The following is a 19,574-nucleotide window of genomic DNA, read 5'->3' as shown; positions in this document are numbered from 1 at the left end:
GATTCGAAATTTAATAAACTTGGACTCAAGAAATTGACATGTAAATACGATAAGAAATTCAACGGTATGCAAATACTTTTAAATAAAGATTCACACTCCTTTCAACGAATAAAAATCTGCCTGTGACCGAAAATCCTTCCTACATATCCTTTTCTTAGTTATCTTTTTACACGACGAAAGCTTAGTCGGAAAAAGAGAAACGAGTCGTTAACTAAACATCAAAACGACCAAGCAAACCAGACCTCATTGCAGGTGCATCTCTTTACAGATCATCGTTCGCATGGAATTCAGCGCCTTACGATATTCCTGATATGCTGTCGAAGCCAGGCACACCGTGCAACGATTACAATGGCTATTGCGACGTCTTCCAAAGATGTCGAGAGGTAATACACCGCTCAGACTTTTCCACGACCCTTCGACGTATTTCAAATCAAAAAATCTCGCGTGTCAATCGAACAAGAATATTCTCTCTACATCTCACTGATTACTTTTCTAATCATAGAAATTCTATTGTAGGTGGATCCAAGCGGACCACTGGCAACTCTACGAAGACTTTTGTCGGACGCTACTCTAGCGAGTTTTCAACGCTGGATGATCAATCGCTGGTACATCGTTGCAGTAACCGTTGTTGTCTCGCTGTTAATCGTGGTAAGTTTCGATTCGTCTATTTTTCGTCTAGTTTTATTTTTTTATTCGAACAGAAGCATCGTGCTTATTTTTACCATTTCTAAGACAACGTGATAATTTTCTAATCTGTGAATCTTCCAATCTGAAGATTTCATATTGATTGTAACACTTTTGAAATTGACAAGGGCAAGGTAATTTATATAAAAAATGCTGTATTATTACGCTACGATTAATTTTTTCTTTTCTTCTTTTTATTATCGAAAGTTATTCGAAACAGATCGCATCATATACGCGTCAGAAATTTGAAAAAGGATTATCCAAACGTCCAAACAATTCGCAAATTTTCGAGTCCTATTAACTTTAACGCCTTTGCTATTCTCATTATTTTTTCGAATTCGAGAATATTGCAGTTTGCGATAAAATATATTCTCGTGTTCACAGTCGAAACAAATTGATCTCGAAAGCGTGTGGATAATGCAGTTGCGTATCCGGGGCAAAAAATATCGTCGACGTATCGAATACCCACGCGAAGCCAATTACCTGTCTTGTCAATTAAAATTTGTACATACGCATAAAAAACACCAGGAACAGTTGCGCGATCTCGTTCTCCTGGAAAATACATACACATGTTGTGAACATCACGCGGCGAAAAACGATTCAATTACACCGATGTTTTCGTTCTGTTTGCCCGTAAAAGCACAAGAACGTTTTTGTAACGTATAATACGATCGAACAATGAGTCAGTTCGTTTTATTCCGTTTAATTTCGACCCGAGCGCGTGAGTGTTTATGATTAAAAACGAAAAATGTACGGTAAACATCAAAATTTACTGAAATAAATTACCAGCTTCGATATATTTAATTAACAGTCTACCCTTTCCCTTTGCAGTTTACCCTTCCCATACATCTTTTCGAAATATTTCGATCGAAGATTGCCGGAGAAAAGAAGCACGATTCCTTCGATTATTTATCCGAACTGTATCGACATTAGGAAATTAGGAAAAAAGTATAGAGGAAAATAAATGCAAGAGGTGGAATATTCTCGCGATCGCGTTATAAAATGGCGATTAAGCGGAGGAAGGTGTCGACCGAGATATATTGTAAATTCAATTGCACGCAAGTTGGCCAACTTCCGAGCTGCGACGGCCGCGAAAGCAGCCGGAAATTCATCCGGAGATAGGTTTAAAGTAGCGACGGTAACGCGACGCCGCCACGAATTATATTATAAACCATATCCCGTGGGATCTTGCCGGCGGATAATGCAACCGCAAACTTTTTCCGCCCCAACGTCGTCCTAACGAACATACTCTTTCCCCTTTCTCTTTTTTTCGTGACGCGAATTTGTTCGTCAAGTTTCATTATCATTTAAATCCGTCCTAGCAAACAAATTATTCTGCATCGGGTTCTTTAATCCAATTAAATCGTAACGATCAGCATTTCTTTAAATATAAAACCGCATTGTGTGTTTCATGCCGCAGGCGCTCGTAACGTATTCCCTGAGCAAACGACGCAACAGCCGCGTGAAAATTCTGGCAAGCACAAGGGATCAGCTACACGCGGTTTCCGAAGGGACGAACGCGAGCGACGAGCCGACAAGGGAGCGTTCGTCCGTGCGGAAGGTACAATCTATGGACATTTCGTGGCTGAAAAGGAGGATCGTCGAAACGATGAAGAGCATCGCGTCCCCGAGAAGGAAGAAGGACGCGTCCTCAGAGGCGGGCACGTTCCTCGCGCGGATTTCTCGACTGTTGGCCAGAGATTCGGCCGTTCGTAACTCCGAGGAGAAATCTTCGAACGAAGCGGAACAGTTGTGTAGAAGCAACGTGGATAAAACGAAGGAAGAAAGCAAGAAAAACGGAAGCAAACAAAAAGATGAGAATGAAAGATTCATGGTGGTAGTTTCGCCAGAGAAGGAGACCGACGTCTGGAGACGAGTCTGTCTGTTGTTCGTCGGAAGTCGCCGTAATCGTGCAAGTTGCTCTCCAACACGAAGAAAATCGAATAGTGGCGAATCGACGCGTGCACAACCTTGGAGAAAAACGGTTCAAGTCGAGAAACTGTGCACCGGTTCCAAGGTGATCGTGAGTTCTTGTAGAAAAGGAGACAGGTATCAAACGGAGCCTCTGGTGGCTCCTGATACTCCGGACACTCCTGGCGAGACTTCAGAGACGAGAAGTCAGACGTCGGATTTGACTGTGTTGCTCTCTGACAGTTAGTTTCGAAGGAGGAAGTATCGTGAATTCTTACCTGAGAATCTGAGTGTTTATTTTCGTCTGGAACGCTCATCCGCGAGTATTTTCGTCTGTGGCAAACATTTATTTCGATTTTACAGTTGATTCTGCTACTCCAACAATCTTCGTGTTTTAAGTTTCCACTTTGGTTTCTCTGACGCACTGAAGCAGCTCCTGTGTAGTTTCCGAAATTACGAACTGAAGGGTTGAGAACTGTAAGAAGATACTTCTACAATAATTCTACAAGAAATCAAAAATGTTGATGAGAAATAGATTTGAGAAACGACGTATCTTTTTAAGTGTAAATATTGTACAGAATCTTATACCGCTATCGTCGTAGACTACTTTTTAGAGTAAGGCCCACAAGGTTTGCGGAATCGAATGGATTGTTGTAATTCATTTTAGTCAGAGAGCTCTTCACCTAGAAGCGGACCAAACGTAGATGGAAGATCGTCCAGCGCTGAACTTCGTAGACTCGTGTATATAAAAACAGAACGATTGTTACTGTATAATAAATCGTGCGTCACCGTTCATTATTAACCCGCAATTAACTCATCTGTGTTCCCATCATTCGTCGATTATGGATATTTCGTTAGCTTACGGCATCCCTCGTTTCTTTCTCGAAACTCAATTTATCATTCAAAAGCCAAGTTGATCAGATCTACTTCTTATAAGTTTTTTAGTTTGTTTATTCATTTACGCGATTAACGTTCAATTTTCAAAAGACAAGCAATGCGCTTCTATAAATTTCATTATTGCAATGAAATTGCATACATAATTACAAATTTCAATGCAAATTTTGAAAGTACTGCGTTTGGAGTCTCATTACGCAAATTCATTTCTTTATGAATATGATTAAAGAAGTGAAACGAAATTAAAGATTCGTTTTATCCACTAAATATTACAATGAATATTATATTTTGAATATTTTACATACATGTATTTTTGGTCTACTCGTTACTTTACTCGACTTTTCAACTTATGAAGGTGGTTACTATGGCTTCTGAGTGACACGTGTGTCAGACATGCTTGACCTTTACTACTTGAATCTATTTCTGTTGAATAATACATCGAACGTACACTAAATCTAAGTATGTATCTATTTATTATACGATAATATCGCTTACTAAGAGGTTATAATTTGTTCGATAAGAACTTCAATGTTAAATATTTGACAAATTTCTCCAAGGATTTCGTATCGCCATAGCCAATTATTTTGAGCATATTATTATAACGTCTCTGTATGTTTAAACGAACGTTTCCTTATTATAGCTGACGTTAATTAAAATAATAATACAAAAGTTGATTATAATTCTTACTGTACCTCCGCTTGAAAGAAATGTAACATACCTAAATATGTAATAAAAAAAGAGAGTGAACGTTTGGAAAAACTTTCGTGTGAATTAGTTAAAATAAAAATACGTTCGACTTTACCAACAAACTGTAAACATGAATTCAAACGTTATCGACGTGTGATTGTTCTATTAAACTTCCCATCTGCTGGTAACTTTTTAGAGTATCAACATTTTTGCAAGAAATTCCTTGCCTAGCGATTAAATACTCAAAATGAAATATGAAAAAGTGACAGTGAGTTAGAAGAAAAGCCTGAGAATAATTTAGATAATTTATTAATATTCTAAACGCGATTATGTCAAAGTATAATGTTTATAAAATATCAAAATCAAAATTGTAGTCGATATTATTGTAAAAATCGTCTATGTAAAGCTTGAAATATGATAATTTTATATGTAAAACTATATCTGTGAAAGCAAAATGGAATAATAGCAAAGTTATCGACTGAAATTTACCGAGCGTAGTTTCGTTTCCATATCGAAGAAGTCGACCTAACCTCGGCGGGTATAACATAAACTGAGAATTGAAACGAAGCGTGCCACGTATTAAAGTGGCTTAGCAATTTAGAAACGACAAATATGAATTTCTCCAATTTTCTTTCAATAATTTACAACTCTTACATTACCTTTATCTATCTCCCAATATTTTCCATTTTCAAACAGGTTGAAGAAGAGATTCCAAACAACCATTCGAATATCATTTTTTTATTAACGTTTTATCAGTTACAATTTTGATTACATACATATAATGTAGATTCTTCTTTAAACACATGTCGCTATAATACAAATGACGAGGATAAAAATTTGGAGTGCGTAAAAATGTAATTAGATGACGATTTTTTTTCTTTTTGTTTCTTTCTTTCATTCTTGTTTTCTCCCTTATTATCCCATTGGTCATGGCGATGGGCCAACTTTGAATGTATATTAATATAATATACCGAGCTGGCCCATGTCCACTAAGGGTTAAAGTTTAATTATTTTTTACGGTCACATCTTTTTTTTTTTAAATCATTCCTAATTCGCTACTTTGTTTCACTTTTTTTTTCTTTCCTTTATACAGTATAATCGGTGCACATCCGTCGCGCAAGACTGGTCCAGTAATTAGCGATTGACCGATGCGCTGATCAAGTGAAAATCTCGAATATTGTTTACACCGACCACACAGGCACGGATTAGCGCCAAATTCAGAGGACAGGATATTTACAGATGAACAAACGGCTTGCCCAGGCGTTCGTCCACTCGCTTCGTGGACGTTCTACTTTATATACACGTTCGGTGCACCTTCTTTTTCGTCTCTTCTTTTAACATTCTTTCACCATTCCTCGCATCGTTCACCCCTCGAGCCTCGATCAATAAATACCTATCGATATATCGATTCTCCGGAGAAATAAAAATTTGCAAAAATAAAACAGACTTAAAGCAACGAATTATCCTACTTTCACCCCTAACTCCAAACGTTGCTTTGTAAAACAAGATACGGAACAAGACACAAGGAGTTCGAGTACCATTCGAATTGCCACTAGTGGCGAGAATCAAATATGAAAATCGAGCGTCGTGTCGGTTCAAACATTCGAGGAACTAATGAGAAGAAGAACGCGTAGAGGTTCGTGAGTTTAAAAAGCAATAGGAACGGAGAAGCTCGACTTGTCTTCTGAGAGTATTGGAAGGGAAACAAGAGGCTGGTCCTTTGAACTTGGAACAAAGATAAGACTCAATTTGTATACGAGAATAGTAGTAGTATCTTTCTCTTCGTCTGCTTTCTTATTTATATGTCGATTGTTTTTAAATAATTATGTACTTGTTACGTATCTACCAAACTACGAAAGTAGAGAATAATTGTAAAAGAGTACGAAGCGAGTTTATTTGTAACATTTAAATAATTGTCTATATCTTATCTCTTGATTCAATGCAACAAAAATTGCACAGTATAATAACACTCTATTAAAAACAATTCGTGATATGAAAACACTGTTTCTGGTAAAACACAGCAAATGTAACGAACTACAAAATTTTATGTGAATTTATAAAACATTGATCGTTTAGTGTTGAAACAATCGATGACTAAAGTATAAAAGCTGTACGAGCAAACTAAAAGTTTAAGACGTAGTGAAGAATTTTTAAAATATTTAAATACAACGAAATTGATGGTATCGTCTATTTTTTCGTGAGTCTGTAAAAATTTTTACGAAAAATTGCGAATTTCTCCATAATTGAGCAGATCTGCAAAGTGGAAATAGGATTTAGAGAAGCAGACACTAATCAGCTAAGAGCGTGTTCAATCTCGTCGATTACCTCTCCGTTTCCCAGCTCGAATTTCAGAAGATTCGCGAAAGGAAGAAGGATTTTACCGTCTGCAGTTCGGCTGCTCAGTCCAAAGGCCGCAAATAACGCTTTCGAGTAATTTTTGTTCCTATCCCTGAGCCAAAATCTACTTGGGACCTTTCTGACTCAGGACCGATGTCTTGCTTTTATTATCTTCCGTGTAGGTGTTGCAGTTGCCGTGGACGGAAAGGAACGATCCTTTTTTCTGTCGAGAAATCGTCTTCTCTTTCGGGTAATTAACAACACGAATGATAATAGTCGACATCGTGAGTCCTGGTTCACACGAACTCTTTACAGGCTAAGGAATCTTCCGCGAATCTGAAGACATCACGAAGTGTTGCGTTTCAATGACAGGATGTGATTTCAACTCGAGAAACGAGAGAATAGATTGAAACATCTATTTGGATGTTTCATTCATAGGAGCTCTGTCGATAAGTGTCTTCGTAAGATGAATTATAACGAAACAACGTAATTAAAACTACGAAAGAATACATAGTAGACATTTTCTCCTTTTTTTTTTTTTTTTTTTTTTTTTGGTAATAGAAACGAAACAAAGAAAATTAGTTCTGAAAAATTTTGCATTGAGAAAGGCAGAAGAATCGATCAACGAGAAACATCCTATTTTTTATGAATTAGTGCGAGATCCGCATTCAAAGAATTTTACTTTCGTCGGATCGTTAAAAGCTAATAATAGACGGTAATCGTCTCATCGTGTCCTGTCCCATCTTTTTACGCAACGTTTGAAACTAATTTGCATGATTTCGATACTCGGTCAAACGAACTAGGTTGCCAAGAGATGGCGAAGATCTTGGTTGGATCCCTGACTCGCGACGAATATTATTTTACAAAAGGAAAGGAAGGTACAACGGACTAAAAGCGCAATCGTCTCGATCCTCGCCACGTCCTGGCTTTACGTTTGTACATTGTAAACGAAGCATCGCCAAGATTCGCAGAACGCGAGCAACAAATTGGCGAGAAGCTAAAGTACGACAACGGACGATTCAATGAAACAGTACACACGTACGTAAAATCCGAATTCGTTTACTAGCAGAAAAATTTACAAAGTTAAAGAATGTACAGGGTTCGCGTGTAATGGTCGCGGTATGAAAGCGAGAGAAACTCGACAGAAGAAAATGGTTTTCGTTGGAAAGTTGGTCGATGCTCTTCTCGTTGGCAAAGCATTCGGTCCTTCACGATCCTCGCCAGTGCGAGAACGCTTCCTCGCTTGGACCTTTTGATTTTTCTTGTTCTCTCTCCCTTTCTTTTGTTTTTTTTTCTGTTTTCTTTATTCATACAATCCGACAGAGTGTGACGACGAGGCTAAATATCTGATCGGACTGCGTTCACAACCTCGGGCTATTACTCTCCGGCTCAGTGTGTGCTTTGCAAACAATTAAAATTTGTTTCTTTATTATTTTTCATCTGCCTATTACGTTATATCCCTCGGTTCTTGTCTGTGTTTTCCATCATTTCGTTTTCTGTTTCTGCCGCTTTTTTTATTTTTATTTTAAATTCAATTCACGTTATTAGGGTATAATAATTAATTAATTAATTAATTAATTAATTATAATAGTGTCATTATAATTCGTAATAATATACAACATTTTTCAATAGATCATTTATCCTAAAACCCACCGCATGCTCGTGTCGAAATAATCGGTTGCATTTAATCCTGCTCTCTCTCTCTCTCTCTCTCTCTCTTTCTCTCTCTCTCTCTCTCTCTCTCTCTCTCTCTCTCCCTCAAATCTATTCTTTCACACTTAACGCGCGCAGGTCTCATTCTTCCTATCGGTCTTCCAAGCAGTCACATTCACTCTTTCATTCGCACACATCAATTTTCCCTCCTAATAATTTCACTTGCCTGTATTAGAGAAGGCATTAGATCAGGCATACTGAACTCTCTGATTAAGAAACGCACACCGTTTTCGTTCTCCTCCGATCGTTTTCTATCTTTCCGTCTTTTTCTGTTTCTTCGCACACTTTCACGCCGTGGGACAGTACTGGCTTCACGCGTAACTTACCTATCTAATTCAATGATTCGTAGTCGTAAGTGTGTGATCTCTGAACGTGTGTGTACGTGTGTATGGTATGCGCGTGCCTAGCTGTTTCGTTTCTCGCTCGGTCCACTCTCGCTTCTCTTCTCAACCGGCTATTTTCTTCTCTACCTCAAAGCCTTGCTTCATTCGAACGTTCTCTAGCGTATCGCACAGCCGAGTGACCAAAAGAGCAAAATATCTATATTCGCGATACAACCGCGACGCGAACGGCTCGTGTTCTGGCAGAGGTGAAAGTTTCGCGAGATATGGCCGCCGCGCCGTTTTCTCCTCCATTCCAAACAAACGGAACAGAATAGGAGAACGACCGTATGGGCGCAACGTGTTCTGTGTCGTTCTCCGGTGTATAGTGTGATCATGTATATCGTGCATGACGCGTGTTTACGATGACTTTGTACATATTTCGGAAAAGTTTCGCTAACGTCCGCCATCGGACCGCCGTTGCGGCAACCGGCGACGCGTGTATCTCAAGTGGAACCACCCGAAAGCGCAGAGTTCATGGACGTGATGAAACGCCGACGTTCGTGCCCTTTCCCCAATCCCTATTGCCTTCGTCGATCTTTCGCTTTTTTTTTTTTCGAAGCATCCGCTGACAAGTAAACCGTCGATATGGATCATAGACGAAGCTCAACGTACCACAATTAAGTTTCACATGAATCAATCATCGTAAAACTCATCGTGACACGGCCGCGTTACATTCTTCAACCATCTCGCTGGCTAACAAAGCCGTACAGTATAGTGAAATACCGATAAACGCATCAACAATGGCTCGAATTCGTTTACATTTGCTTTGCACGGCAAATTTAATTCGAAAAATTTGATTCTCCGTTCACAATTTGCATCGCCATATTTATGAATTCCTTGTTTCGACACCGAATTCATAAATCGGATAATAGATTCGCATCATCTGTCCATCGATCACGCCTCGTTCGACGCTCGAATAATCTTCAAATCCAAAACTGATGAACCAGGAGAGATCTATGGAGAAGATCGAAGCGAATGATTTCAAGAGAAAACGTGCCACGTTTCTCATGATGAACGAAGAGAGAACAAAAAAAGAAAACAAAAAAAAAAAAAAGAATAAAAAGAAAACGATTGTTGCGAACGATAATAGACGCAAAGTGTTTGATGTGTTATCAGATCGAGATATAAAATCGAATCGTAATCGCAAGCAAAGCTCGTACCAACGTCATGTCTTCGTGGTGACACCGGTTGAGTAGAAAGAAAGAAACTTAATAAATAGCTACGAATCTCGAAAAACTAGATTAACGTTTCTTTCTTACAAGTAAACGTATCGTACGCTAAGCGACGACTATAATTCATCACGCGAACAACTTCGAATCTTTCTTTAGGTACACTAATTCTCATCTGTAAATTTCCATGGTTGAACGCAACGACAAATAGTTTGGGATAGAATAAGAAAACTGTGTGTGAATGTCCGTGGTCTGTTTACTAAAAGCAGAGGGGGGAGGAAGGGAGGCGAAAAAGGAGGGGGAAAAAAGAACAGAACGTGGACGTTTTAATTCGGAAACGCGTTCGACCACGATTACTATTCGAAAAAGGTGAATATATGGTGACGAGGATTCGAGTAGAAACGCCTGTGAAATCGTCGATATAATGCCCTGTTATGATTGGCTCGAGCTTAACAGCGAAAGAAGAGAACACAACGAATCACGACGAGTAATACAAAAATAGGAACAAACGTATAAGCATATAATGAGGAACATATATCATGTACAAACGTAACGCGCAAGGAACTTTATGCTAGAATGATTCATAGTGTACGCAATCGTACCGTGTATATAGAGGTTTCGCTCCTTCTATTTCTTCGTCTTTTTATTTATTTTTTTTTTTTTTATTTTTGTCTCTTTTACTTTGCCGCCCATTTTCAAAGATGTATATACGCGTATCTCGTTGTCGTGAAAGAGAAAACGGAAGAAAAATCATTGTATCGTGATTAAGTAACGATTGTCACGCGGCTAGCGCAACAAAATAAGCACATGCACACCGTGGAAATGTTACTGACGACTCATAAAAAATATTATATCCCGTAAAGGTCACACAATGATTGGACGTGGGTACGCGCTGTGCTGTGTGTATCGTACGATAAACCGATAAATTATCATAAATGACGTCAAACAGCGAGAAAGTACGTTCGAATAGCAACGAGAACCGATTTTCGGTGCAGCCCTCAGACGTTCTAAAATTACTCTAATCCCTGTTACTTCCTCAATAGACGGGCGTCTACGTCGATCTCGATCGTTCGAACGTCCGCAGTGGAAATCGCACACCGGCCATTTTCCATTCGTGTTTATCATTTGACGAGCGCGAAAACGCTTTCCGTTTCCTTCCTTTCTTCCTCGTCCTCGGTGTCAGAGCAAGCAACAATAAAAGGATAAAACGTTCGAAAGATTGCAACACAGGGACAATCAGGGCCTGTGCGTTGGCGTTCGATCGGGCTCCGCGCTTAAGAATCTTTCGAATCTAAGTGGTAATCCGGTTTCTTACACACCCACATCCTCTCATCCTCCAATTCGATATATCACACCACGCTCTCTCCTATCTCGCATACGCTTGCACAATACGTACTTACGATATATCTCTTACAATATTTTATATTCATTTATTTTATTAATTATATCAATACTGTTGACGGATAGAGATTCATTCACAGCTCGCACCACAGCAAACGATCGTCTCTGCCGTGCGCGGCGTATCGTTCTCGTTCAACTTAATCGTTTCCTTTTATTCCCCATATCGTATCTTCTTCTTCTGCCACTTCCTTTATAACGATTTCACTGAAAGTCAATCATCCTCCTATTTTTATTTTTTTCATTAATATATTTTGTTTCTTTTGACATAATGTCTTATCACACGCTACACGGCCCGTATTTAATCTCGAGAGATTAACTTTTCTCGCAACGGTGTCTCGGACCGTTCAGACAGCAAAACGCGAGGTGGAACACGCTCGACTACCGAAGATCGTTTATTTCCTCAGCAGCTTCACGAATTCGGAGACACCGTACATCTCCCCTTCTCCATTCGAGGCTCAACCAATGGAAACATACTTACGTATATGTATACTTCTCCATGTACATGTGTGTGTGTGTATGAGCGCGAGCGCGCGTGTGTACGCACGCTTGCGTATGTGTATCTATGTATCTGTAGACGTGGAAACCTCGAACGGAATTGTGCGTCCATTCTCAGCCTCGAATATAACAGCGCGATTCTCGACGATCACGGTCACAGCACAAGGAAAGATCGTCGTTGAGAAGCTTGTAACGGTTCGAAGCAAACGCGAGCGCACCACTTCTCTCTATCGGTAACGGAGTTCTTCGTGTCTCACGATCGCTTCAGACCGCTTCCAAAGCCACGAATTATCATCTTATCCTCTACCGACGACAACGATGGCGACGCTGATGACAACAACGACGATGATCGCGATCACTTGGGAACACGCTGATTGAAAAAGTATTCGATTTGTTGCAAACAGAAGATCTGTTGCATCAGCTGTTGCAGCGAGTCTTGGCCCTGTAGTTGAGCTTGCTGCGGCTGCTGTAACGACTGCGTCAAACCTCCACCAGTAGGCTGAGCAGCCGGCGGCAGCATCGTGCCCGAACCCGACTGCTCGGCCAACAATTGTCGCTGAAGCTGTTGCGCCTGGTAATGAGCCACCGCGACCAGCTCTGGGGATTCCATCCCCATGGAGGCTGCAGCAGCGGCCACCGCGGCGTGGCTTAGTTGCACCTGCTGCTCCGTATGATGCCCGGACAGCCCAGCCTGATGACAGGCCAGCGGATGTACGCCAACGTGCGACAGCCTGCTGGCCGAACAGCCAGACGAGGCCAAGTAGGCGCCGGGGAGGTTAGGGTTCTCGCCCCGCTAGGGAGCCATGTTCTTGGGCCTGCGCCCCCGTCGCCCCCTGGTGGGGGGGCGCGGGGACTCCTGGCCTCACTGGCTCACCGCGGGGCTTTTCTTGTCTTGTTGCTGTTGATTGGCGTCCTGCGTTCCCTGTACACCTGCTGCTCCTCCGCCTTGTCCGCCTTGAACTCCCTGTAACCCCCGTTGCACGTCACGCTTCGACATTGGAATCTTCGTTCTTGTTCGAGCGCCTCGCAAACGTGTTTGGAAAGGGTGACATTTACCTGACTACCGGGTCCTCCTTGTGGCGGTCCAGGACCGCGATCCGGAGGCCAAGAATTACCCGGGGTCGGTTCCGAATGGAATTGATGAGGATGCGGAGGTGGTCCACCCGGCGTGTCGTGACTATGAGGGTCCAAACTGTTCGTAGCGTCGTACTGCGTGTTCTCCAACCTCGTGATTACTCGTTCGTCCTCCTCGCCAAAGTCCCCTCCCATCAGCGACGGTTCACCCACAACCATCACGTCCTGGATCGACAGGGGAGTACAGAGAAAAACGTTAAACGACAGAGTCACTCGTTAGAAGAGGAGGCAGACAGCCTTACCGATTACGTATCGTAAACGGCGATTTTGTTCTATAGCGTTTTGTTAGAACAAATAGTCCTGAATCGTTTGAAAAGCGGAGACACAGCCTTCGATAAAGGACGCTTCGGCTGCAGCCCGTTTTACGATAAAGCTAACGACTCTCGTAGTACGCTCACCTGTGACGCCAGAGAAAAATTAGGTCCCGGCGATCTCTTTTTGCTGGGCGCAGGCGGCGCGTTATTTCCTGGCCCCGGCGTGCTACCCTTTCGCTTTCTCCGTTTACTGGCCGGCCTCTGCGATTCTGAAAGAACAGATTCTCGATAAACTCGTGCCTCGACCGGTCGAAGAGGACGCTAGCCATGTAGCAGCGCGCTAAGAAACTTCAGACCGCTACCCAGCTTTGGACCTTTCTCCAAATCAAAGGTCTCTGACACACAGAAGCATGCATGCATCGGTGGACAGACAGATAGAAAGATCGATAGATCGCGTTTTCTAAACGCTTTTGTCAATCAAAAAAAAGCTACTTAAGAAGTATCGGCACTCACGAAGAATATATCTTTACAGAGAAACACGCATTCGCATCGAGGTAAGTCCGATGTGCTCTTACGATTTTAACGCGCTCGGTTCCATGATTTCCTCGACCTTGAACACGGGGGCGCCGGATAATTGAGAGGGAACGTGGTGAGTTACGAGTGAAACAGGAAACGCGGTGCAGCGCATACGCATGATAAAAACAAACGATAAGACTACAAGGAGAAGTACCTCACGCAACGTCGATCGAGGAAAAATCAGCTACCGCTGCTATCTACAAGCAACGATCGCAAGCAATCGGATCGTCGATCTTTTCTTTTCACGGAAGCGCCACCATTTTTCGTATTCGAAATGACTTCTTTTCAAAACGTTCCATTTTAATAAGTTCTAACGTCAAGGTCGAGATGTTTAACGACCTGGCGAACAATTTCTTTCGAACGTTATTACTTTAACTTTATAATCGTACGCAACGACGATAAAGTATACGCGTTCACCGTGAAATCGACGCCGTGAAACGCTTTGTACGCGACATTTGCGAATTTAGCCTTCGTCCAAGTGGTCCGACAATGCGATTTCCCAATGGATTTCAGCTCCAAGAGATAAAGGATGATATAATAGGATCGGTCCAAGGGAATAGAAGTTCTGGTCGTAGAAAGCGATTGAAACCGAGGCTCTTAACGCGGTAACAAGTCGATGACGAATATTCTTCGTCATTGAGCGAACGAAAAACGAATCCTGCGGTAGACTGGTCGGCCGTTTGGCTCCACTGGCTGGTGCTTCTCATGTAAAGCAACTGTTCGTCTACCTCTCTTACCCGGCGGGGCAAACGTCCTCTGCCATTTCTGGAACAAGGTCGTCTTCAAGCAGTCCCGCGGTGACAACGCGTACGCCTTGTGCCTCGACATCAGTTCTTGCATCGGCTCCAAGATCACACATAACTGGAAAAAAGAATTCGACAAATTTTTATTCTTTGGTCCTAATGGAACGTTCCAAGCTTATAATAGTTTCGCGATCTTGATTATAAAACGTCATTTTATCTAAACTATAGTTATCGAAACTTTGTAGTTAACCATCGATTATCACGATCTCAGTTACTAGACGCAGATAATTATATATATAAATTCATTTAAAAAAAGAAACCTAATAGAACCGAGAATACTAATTAGAGAAAAATTGACGAGTTCTTGTAATACGAACTGTTCGTCTCTCGACAAGTTCCAATAAACGAAGTTCTATTGTATTCGACAGTTGTTGTAGGGGTAAAGCCGTGAAACCTTCGGTAACTCTGACCAAGTCTAACTCTCCGGTTCTCTAAATAAATGTCCTGAAAGAGTGGCGGGCGAAACGCGTGCGCGTATTAATATCATTATCCCCAAAAACAGTGACCGCCGATGATTTTCTTTCAGGCGCAAAAATAGTCGGTCGATATAGATACACAAAATAAATGTGACTGTTATTTAATCCGATGCGAGTTCGACAGGGAACTTATGCGCGCTATTAATATGAAAATTATCGTATACGGCGTGTACCGGTTGAAAATAAACTTCCTAAAATATATTCGCACGCGGTGCGCGGAACGTAACGCCGCCACGCATCGTCCGAACATCGTTCCAAAGCAAATTAAATTTGGTTTATGTTTGCCGTAATAAAACTGAAATCCATTTTACATTATTATCGTAAGCACGTAATTTCCCGGCAGCCTTTATATTATAATGATGACAATTAAAGTAATCGATAGCGGGCGGATTGCATAGAGGCAGAGCGGAGCGAGCTTCGCCGGAAGGCCAACCCGAAATTTTGCAAAACTTTAATTTCATTTTAATTAATATTCGCATTAGTACGGTCGTCGCCATCGGTCAGGTTTTCGATCGATTCGCTCGCCCAACGTTCCGCCTCTCGTTTTTTACGCGTATTCCTAGTTTGGTTATAATGTATAATATGCTGAAATACTATAACAGATTAATCAAAAATTTGTTTAATAATAGAAACACAGCGGATTGTTGATAGAAAATAGTTGTCGAGAGACGAGGAAGAATTTGAGGTGAAGATATTTTCTCGTCAGCTTTCGATTAACGACGCAACAATCGTTTCAGCGTGCAAAGAGCAACGATACGCGCAAGTGAAAGCGCTTCCGAGCGTGCAAAAGAAAGTGGTTCGTAACCCGGATACCCGCCGTACTTTCGCGAGCCGATCTCTTCGCGATTCTTGGCCCATTTAGCCCTTAATGTTCTGCTTTCGAATAATATATTACTTATTTCATTCGAGTTTAGCCCTTTAGTAAAACGTTGATTACTCTGACTGATCACGACACGCGCTGTTATAATCGAATAGATTTATTTTCATATGAGAAACGTATATATTTAGAACGTTTCCGCGGTCAGCGCTCAAATTTTTCGTCAAACAACAGTTGAACATAACAATAATCAATCTTTTCGTTTTAATCGATATTCTGATAATAAAAATTCTACTGGTTCCACCTGTATTCAAATATATCGATACGAATTAAATATGCTTAAGATCCGGCCGGAATTCATAGATACTACTTCTTTCTTTGAGGCGTCGTAGAATGGTGTCAGCGCTCGGAGATACCGTATTTAGTTACACAAAGCGAAAGTTTCATCATGTGCGCGTGGCTTTTACTGTCTTTAAGTTAATTTACATTGTCTTGTTTTTACCTTTACAATTAATTTTCACGAGCTAACAATCTCTTTATACATTACGGTAACAAAATAGTATGCATCGTTTGAACGTTACACTTTCCAAAACCATCTTTACTTACCGCTGCTAGGTGATTTGTAAAAAATATTTTAATTCGAGCTATACATTATTCGATAATAATGCAGGACTTAAAGAGTCGAACAAGAGTCAAACACACGATCTATATTTCATATAAATCACGCAGCAAATAGATGGAATTGTACTATAAGTCAATGGAACAGAAGGAGCAAGACGGTGTTTCGAAACATCGTTAAACGTAAAACGAAACACCTTCGCCACTTTTCATAGCAGACAGTTAACATATACGTACCCTAAGGTAATTCAGGGTGGAATTGGTGATGCCCTGCCTGGTGATGTTCTTGCTAAGCTGTTCAAGCATCGTCGGATCCTGTTGCATACCGACCACAGTCCTAGGCACGAGTTCCTTGTGCGTTCTCACCGACATGTGCCACGACTTTATCCTCATAAGGTCGTCAAACGTGAATTCCAATATTAATCTACCCTCCGTACATACCTGCAGAACAAACACGCGTTCAAACTGCTGTATAAACACGACCATTGGCCTCGCGACCAATCGCAGGTGAGAAATTTCATTTTACACTCGCGCGAGGGAGAATGTCCTATTATCACGAATGTGAAATGTATAATACGAAATACCATTGTGGATAGAAATAGGCGAGGGTAAAGAACAAATTTGAAAATGTAACAATGCTAAGGAATAAAGGAAGCGAATAAGATGATCGAAGAAGCGTGCACGTGAAACGAACCGTTCGCTGTTACACGAACCATGATTCCTTTCGTTTACATTGTTAAACCGTGAATCGATAGTGCAACAATGATAAGTAGACTGCGGATATTTATGCCGTCGTAGGAAATGTTATGCTGCAACTATACATAGAATATACGTAATATGCAAAAACGTATGAAGTAAGAGTGTGATAAGTACATTTTCGTCGAAGCTAGGTTCAAAGATGAAGTTTTTTTTTTTACAACTAGCTGTCTACCTTGTACCTGTATAAGAATAAAAAATTCCACACTGATTTTGTAATTATGAGACGCGGTGTATTTGTTGCGTGTAATAACAGCATATAGATTCTTTAATTAGTTTTGGAAAAAATGAACTTGCGTAAAATCCGCGACCTAACGATGGTACATTCGATTGGCATGAATAGAATTCTTACCTTCGTGAACATTGGTTTTCCGTGATGTGTTACCATAACGCAGTTATCACAGTCGAGGGTTATGCTGGTATTGTGAAATGACTCCTTCGGGTGTTTCAAATTGTAGTAAAGTTCCGTTACTCCGCCCTCGAATATCGAACGGAAGTACCTAGGTATTAACGTCCTACCTATCGCTGTAAGCATAAATGAACAGATCATCAGTACCTAATCCAACGACATCGAGCAGGGTGCAGATATTTTCGTCGGGCAACGAAGAAAATCCGCTCGATGTAATTCCTCGGTGATGTTCCTGTTTGCCTTGCCGGTACATTCGAAGGAAAAACATCGAATACAGAAAAGAATGAAAGAGAGGAAGAGAGAAAGAGAGAAGGATAGACTGGGGTCGGAAGGATTGAAAAATTCTGGATCAGAAACGGAGACTACGGAGAGAGTTCTCCGTTGCATCTTATTGCTACGGTAATGCTTGTCGCGGAACTGTCGTTTACGCTCGATGACGATGCGATGTGACGTGTAATCACGTTGTTACCGTGTATTCAGCAACGAACGCAAGGGAGGAAGACATTAAAATCCACCGGTTGCAAAATTGCTCTGCGGTGGCACGTAATTATTTAGAACGTGTGCGACGCGTATAACGCGGTGCGTGCCGGTTGCTACACGTACGGAGCATCGTCGAGGACAATGGACCGTGAAGAAGAACGAGTCGTTCCGAAAGAAAAACGACCAACCAGAGGCAGTATCTTCTCGTTGGCCGTCGCTAAGCTTCGTAAATGCGTTTTCCACGTTTCTAAATAACGTCGTAGGAACGCGTATTCCGCGACACAAGCAAGGAAATAGTTAGTACATCGATAGGAATCGCGAATGGTCCCAATGGAAAATCGAGTGGAACGCTCTTGAAAGAAGAATTGCATGGTGTCGCAACTTACTGTATCTCTTGGGACCGTCCTCCAAGCAAAACGTGAGGGTTAAGGTTGCGTCGTCCTCGAAGAATTCAGTCGCGAACGCGTCCCACCAGAGATTGTCGCTCTCCTGTAACAAAAGATAGAAAACCATGTAATATCATGCCACTTCCGGGCAAATCGCGCGCAATCACCGACTCTCGATACAGAGTCGAGGCTCGAGAACCGGGAGTATCGTGTTCGATAACATCATTGTTGCCATCGGCAAACAGAAAACAGAATCGCGAGCAGAGTGTAACGCGAGCACCGGTATTCTCGACTTACGGACGCATCGGTGCCGCTGCTACTCGTAACTTCCGCCGCAAGCGTTCCACGCTCGTTTTCGAATTTTTCGTCATGGTAAAGCTCGCGTAACGAAAGGTTTGCAACCAGCGTGTTTGCGGATCTTGCCTTATTTCCAGTCAGCCCCGGCAAATTACGCCTAATCTGTAATCGCACGGTACGATGACTGACAACGATTTCCGTGGCGAACGGAGACCGCGTTCGGGGAAAAAGCTCGCGAGCAACATACTTAACTTCCCGTGCTCGGTGCTCTACAACTATGTCGTTTCAACATATTCGTGTTACTCTACATATATATTGGCGTTTCGTCGCAGCATGAATATTTATAGGCGCCGATACGGAACGTTTGAAATTTTTACGCCGTAACCGTAGCTCGTCACCTCGTGAAAAACCGATCGACTATGGAACGCACACGCCGTCGACCGCCTCTCTTTTCCTCTCGCTATTCTGAATTATTACAGCCACGCTAATATACACGCGTAAATACATCCAAACATGAATACTCGTCCAAGCAAAATCATATTTACAGCCACATGTGTCTACAAAATCTCTTTGCGACAAGTGTAAGACTACAAAGTTGTCTATCGATGCTGTATTATGCATGCATATATTAATTTTTTATTGAATACAAGTTGGCAATAAATATCTTACAACGTCTACGTACATTTTCATATTGATTTCAAAGTACCAGTATAACCGTCGCAATTGCGTCTCATCGCAACGGTAACACTTCAAAAAGTTTTATATAACGCAAATAACGTATTCATAAAAATTTTCTACGCTAGATATTCGAATACGTTGATGAATCTATGTAGATTCTTATAAAGTATGTATTTCTATCTTCCGATGTCTTCGTTGCAACAGCCTGAAAAGTCT

The 19,574-nt window shown here is 41.4% G+C and overlaps 2 protein-coding genes across 8 annotated transcripts in view; one reads left to right on the top strand and one right to left on the bottom strand.

The window, feature by feature from the left end:
- The window catches only part of LOC126873697 (disintegrin and metalloproteinase domain-containing protein 10-like), a 164,254-nt gene extending 157,189 nt beyond the window's left edge, over window positions 1-7,065 (top strand). For both annotated transcript variants that reach the window (XM_050634826.1, XM_050634825.1), the window contains 3 exons: window positions 269-383; window positions 517-648; window positions 2,105-7,065. In XM_050634826.1, coding sequence (XP_050490783.1) covers window positions 269-383; window positions 517-648; window positions 2,105-2,842 — 985 coding nt within the window. In that variant the 3' untranslated portion in view covers window positions 2,843-7,065. The remainder of the gene's footprint in view (window positions 1-268; window positions 384-516; window positions 649-2,104) is intronic.
- Window positions 7,066-12,328: 5,263 nt separating this feature from the next.
- The window catches only part of LOC126873711 (LIM domain-binding protein 2), a 134,575-nt gene continuing 127,329 nt past the window's right edge, over window positions 12,329-19,574 (bottom strand). For 5 of the 6 annotated variants that reach the window (XM_050634876.1, XM_050634878.1, XM_050634877.1 and 2 more), the window contains 7 exons: window positions 18,384-18,486; window positions 17,461-17,633; window positions 16,590-16,793; window positions 14,367-14,499; window positions 13,207-13,331; window positions 12,731-12,973; window positions 12,329-12,638 (listed from right to left, as the gene is read on the bottom strand). In XM_050634876.1, the coding sequence (XP_050490833.1) occupies window positions 12,537-12,638; window positions 12,731-12,973; window positions 13,207-13,331; window positions 14,367-14,499; window positions 16,590-16,793; window positions 17,461-17,633; window positions 18,384-18,486 (1,083 nt within the window). In that variant the 3' untranslated portion in view covers window positions 12,329-12,536. The remainder of the gene's footprint in view (window positions 12,639-12,730; window positions 12,974-13,206; window positions 13,332-14,366; window positions 14,500-16,589; window positions 16,794-17,460; window positions 17,634-18,383; window positions 18,487-19,574) is intronic. The other variant, XM_050634874.1, reaches the window with a different exon arrangement.

The sequence above is a fragment of the Bombus huntii genome, chromosome 15, assembly GCF_024542735.1.
Source record: "Bombus huntii isolate Logan2020A chromosome 15, iyBomHunt1.1, whole genome shotgun sequence".
In the NCBI taxonomy this organism is placed as follows: Eukaryota; Metazoa; Arthropoda; class Insecta; order Hymenoptera; family Apidae; genus Bombus; species Bombus huntii.
Note: the sequence above shows the minus strand (reverse complement) of the source record. Positions and strands in the feature narration are given on the sequence as shown.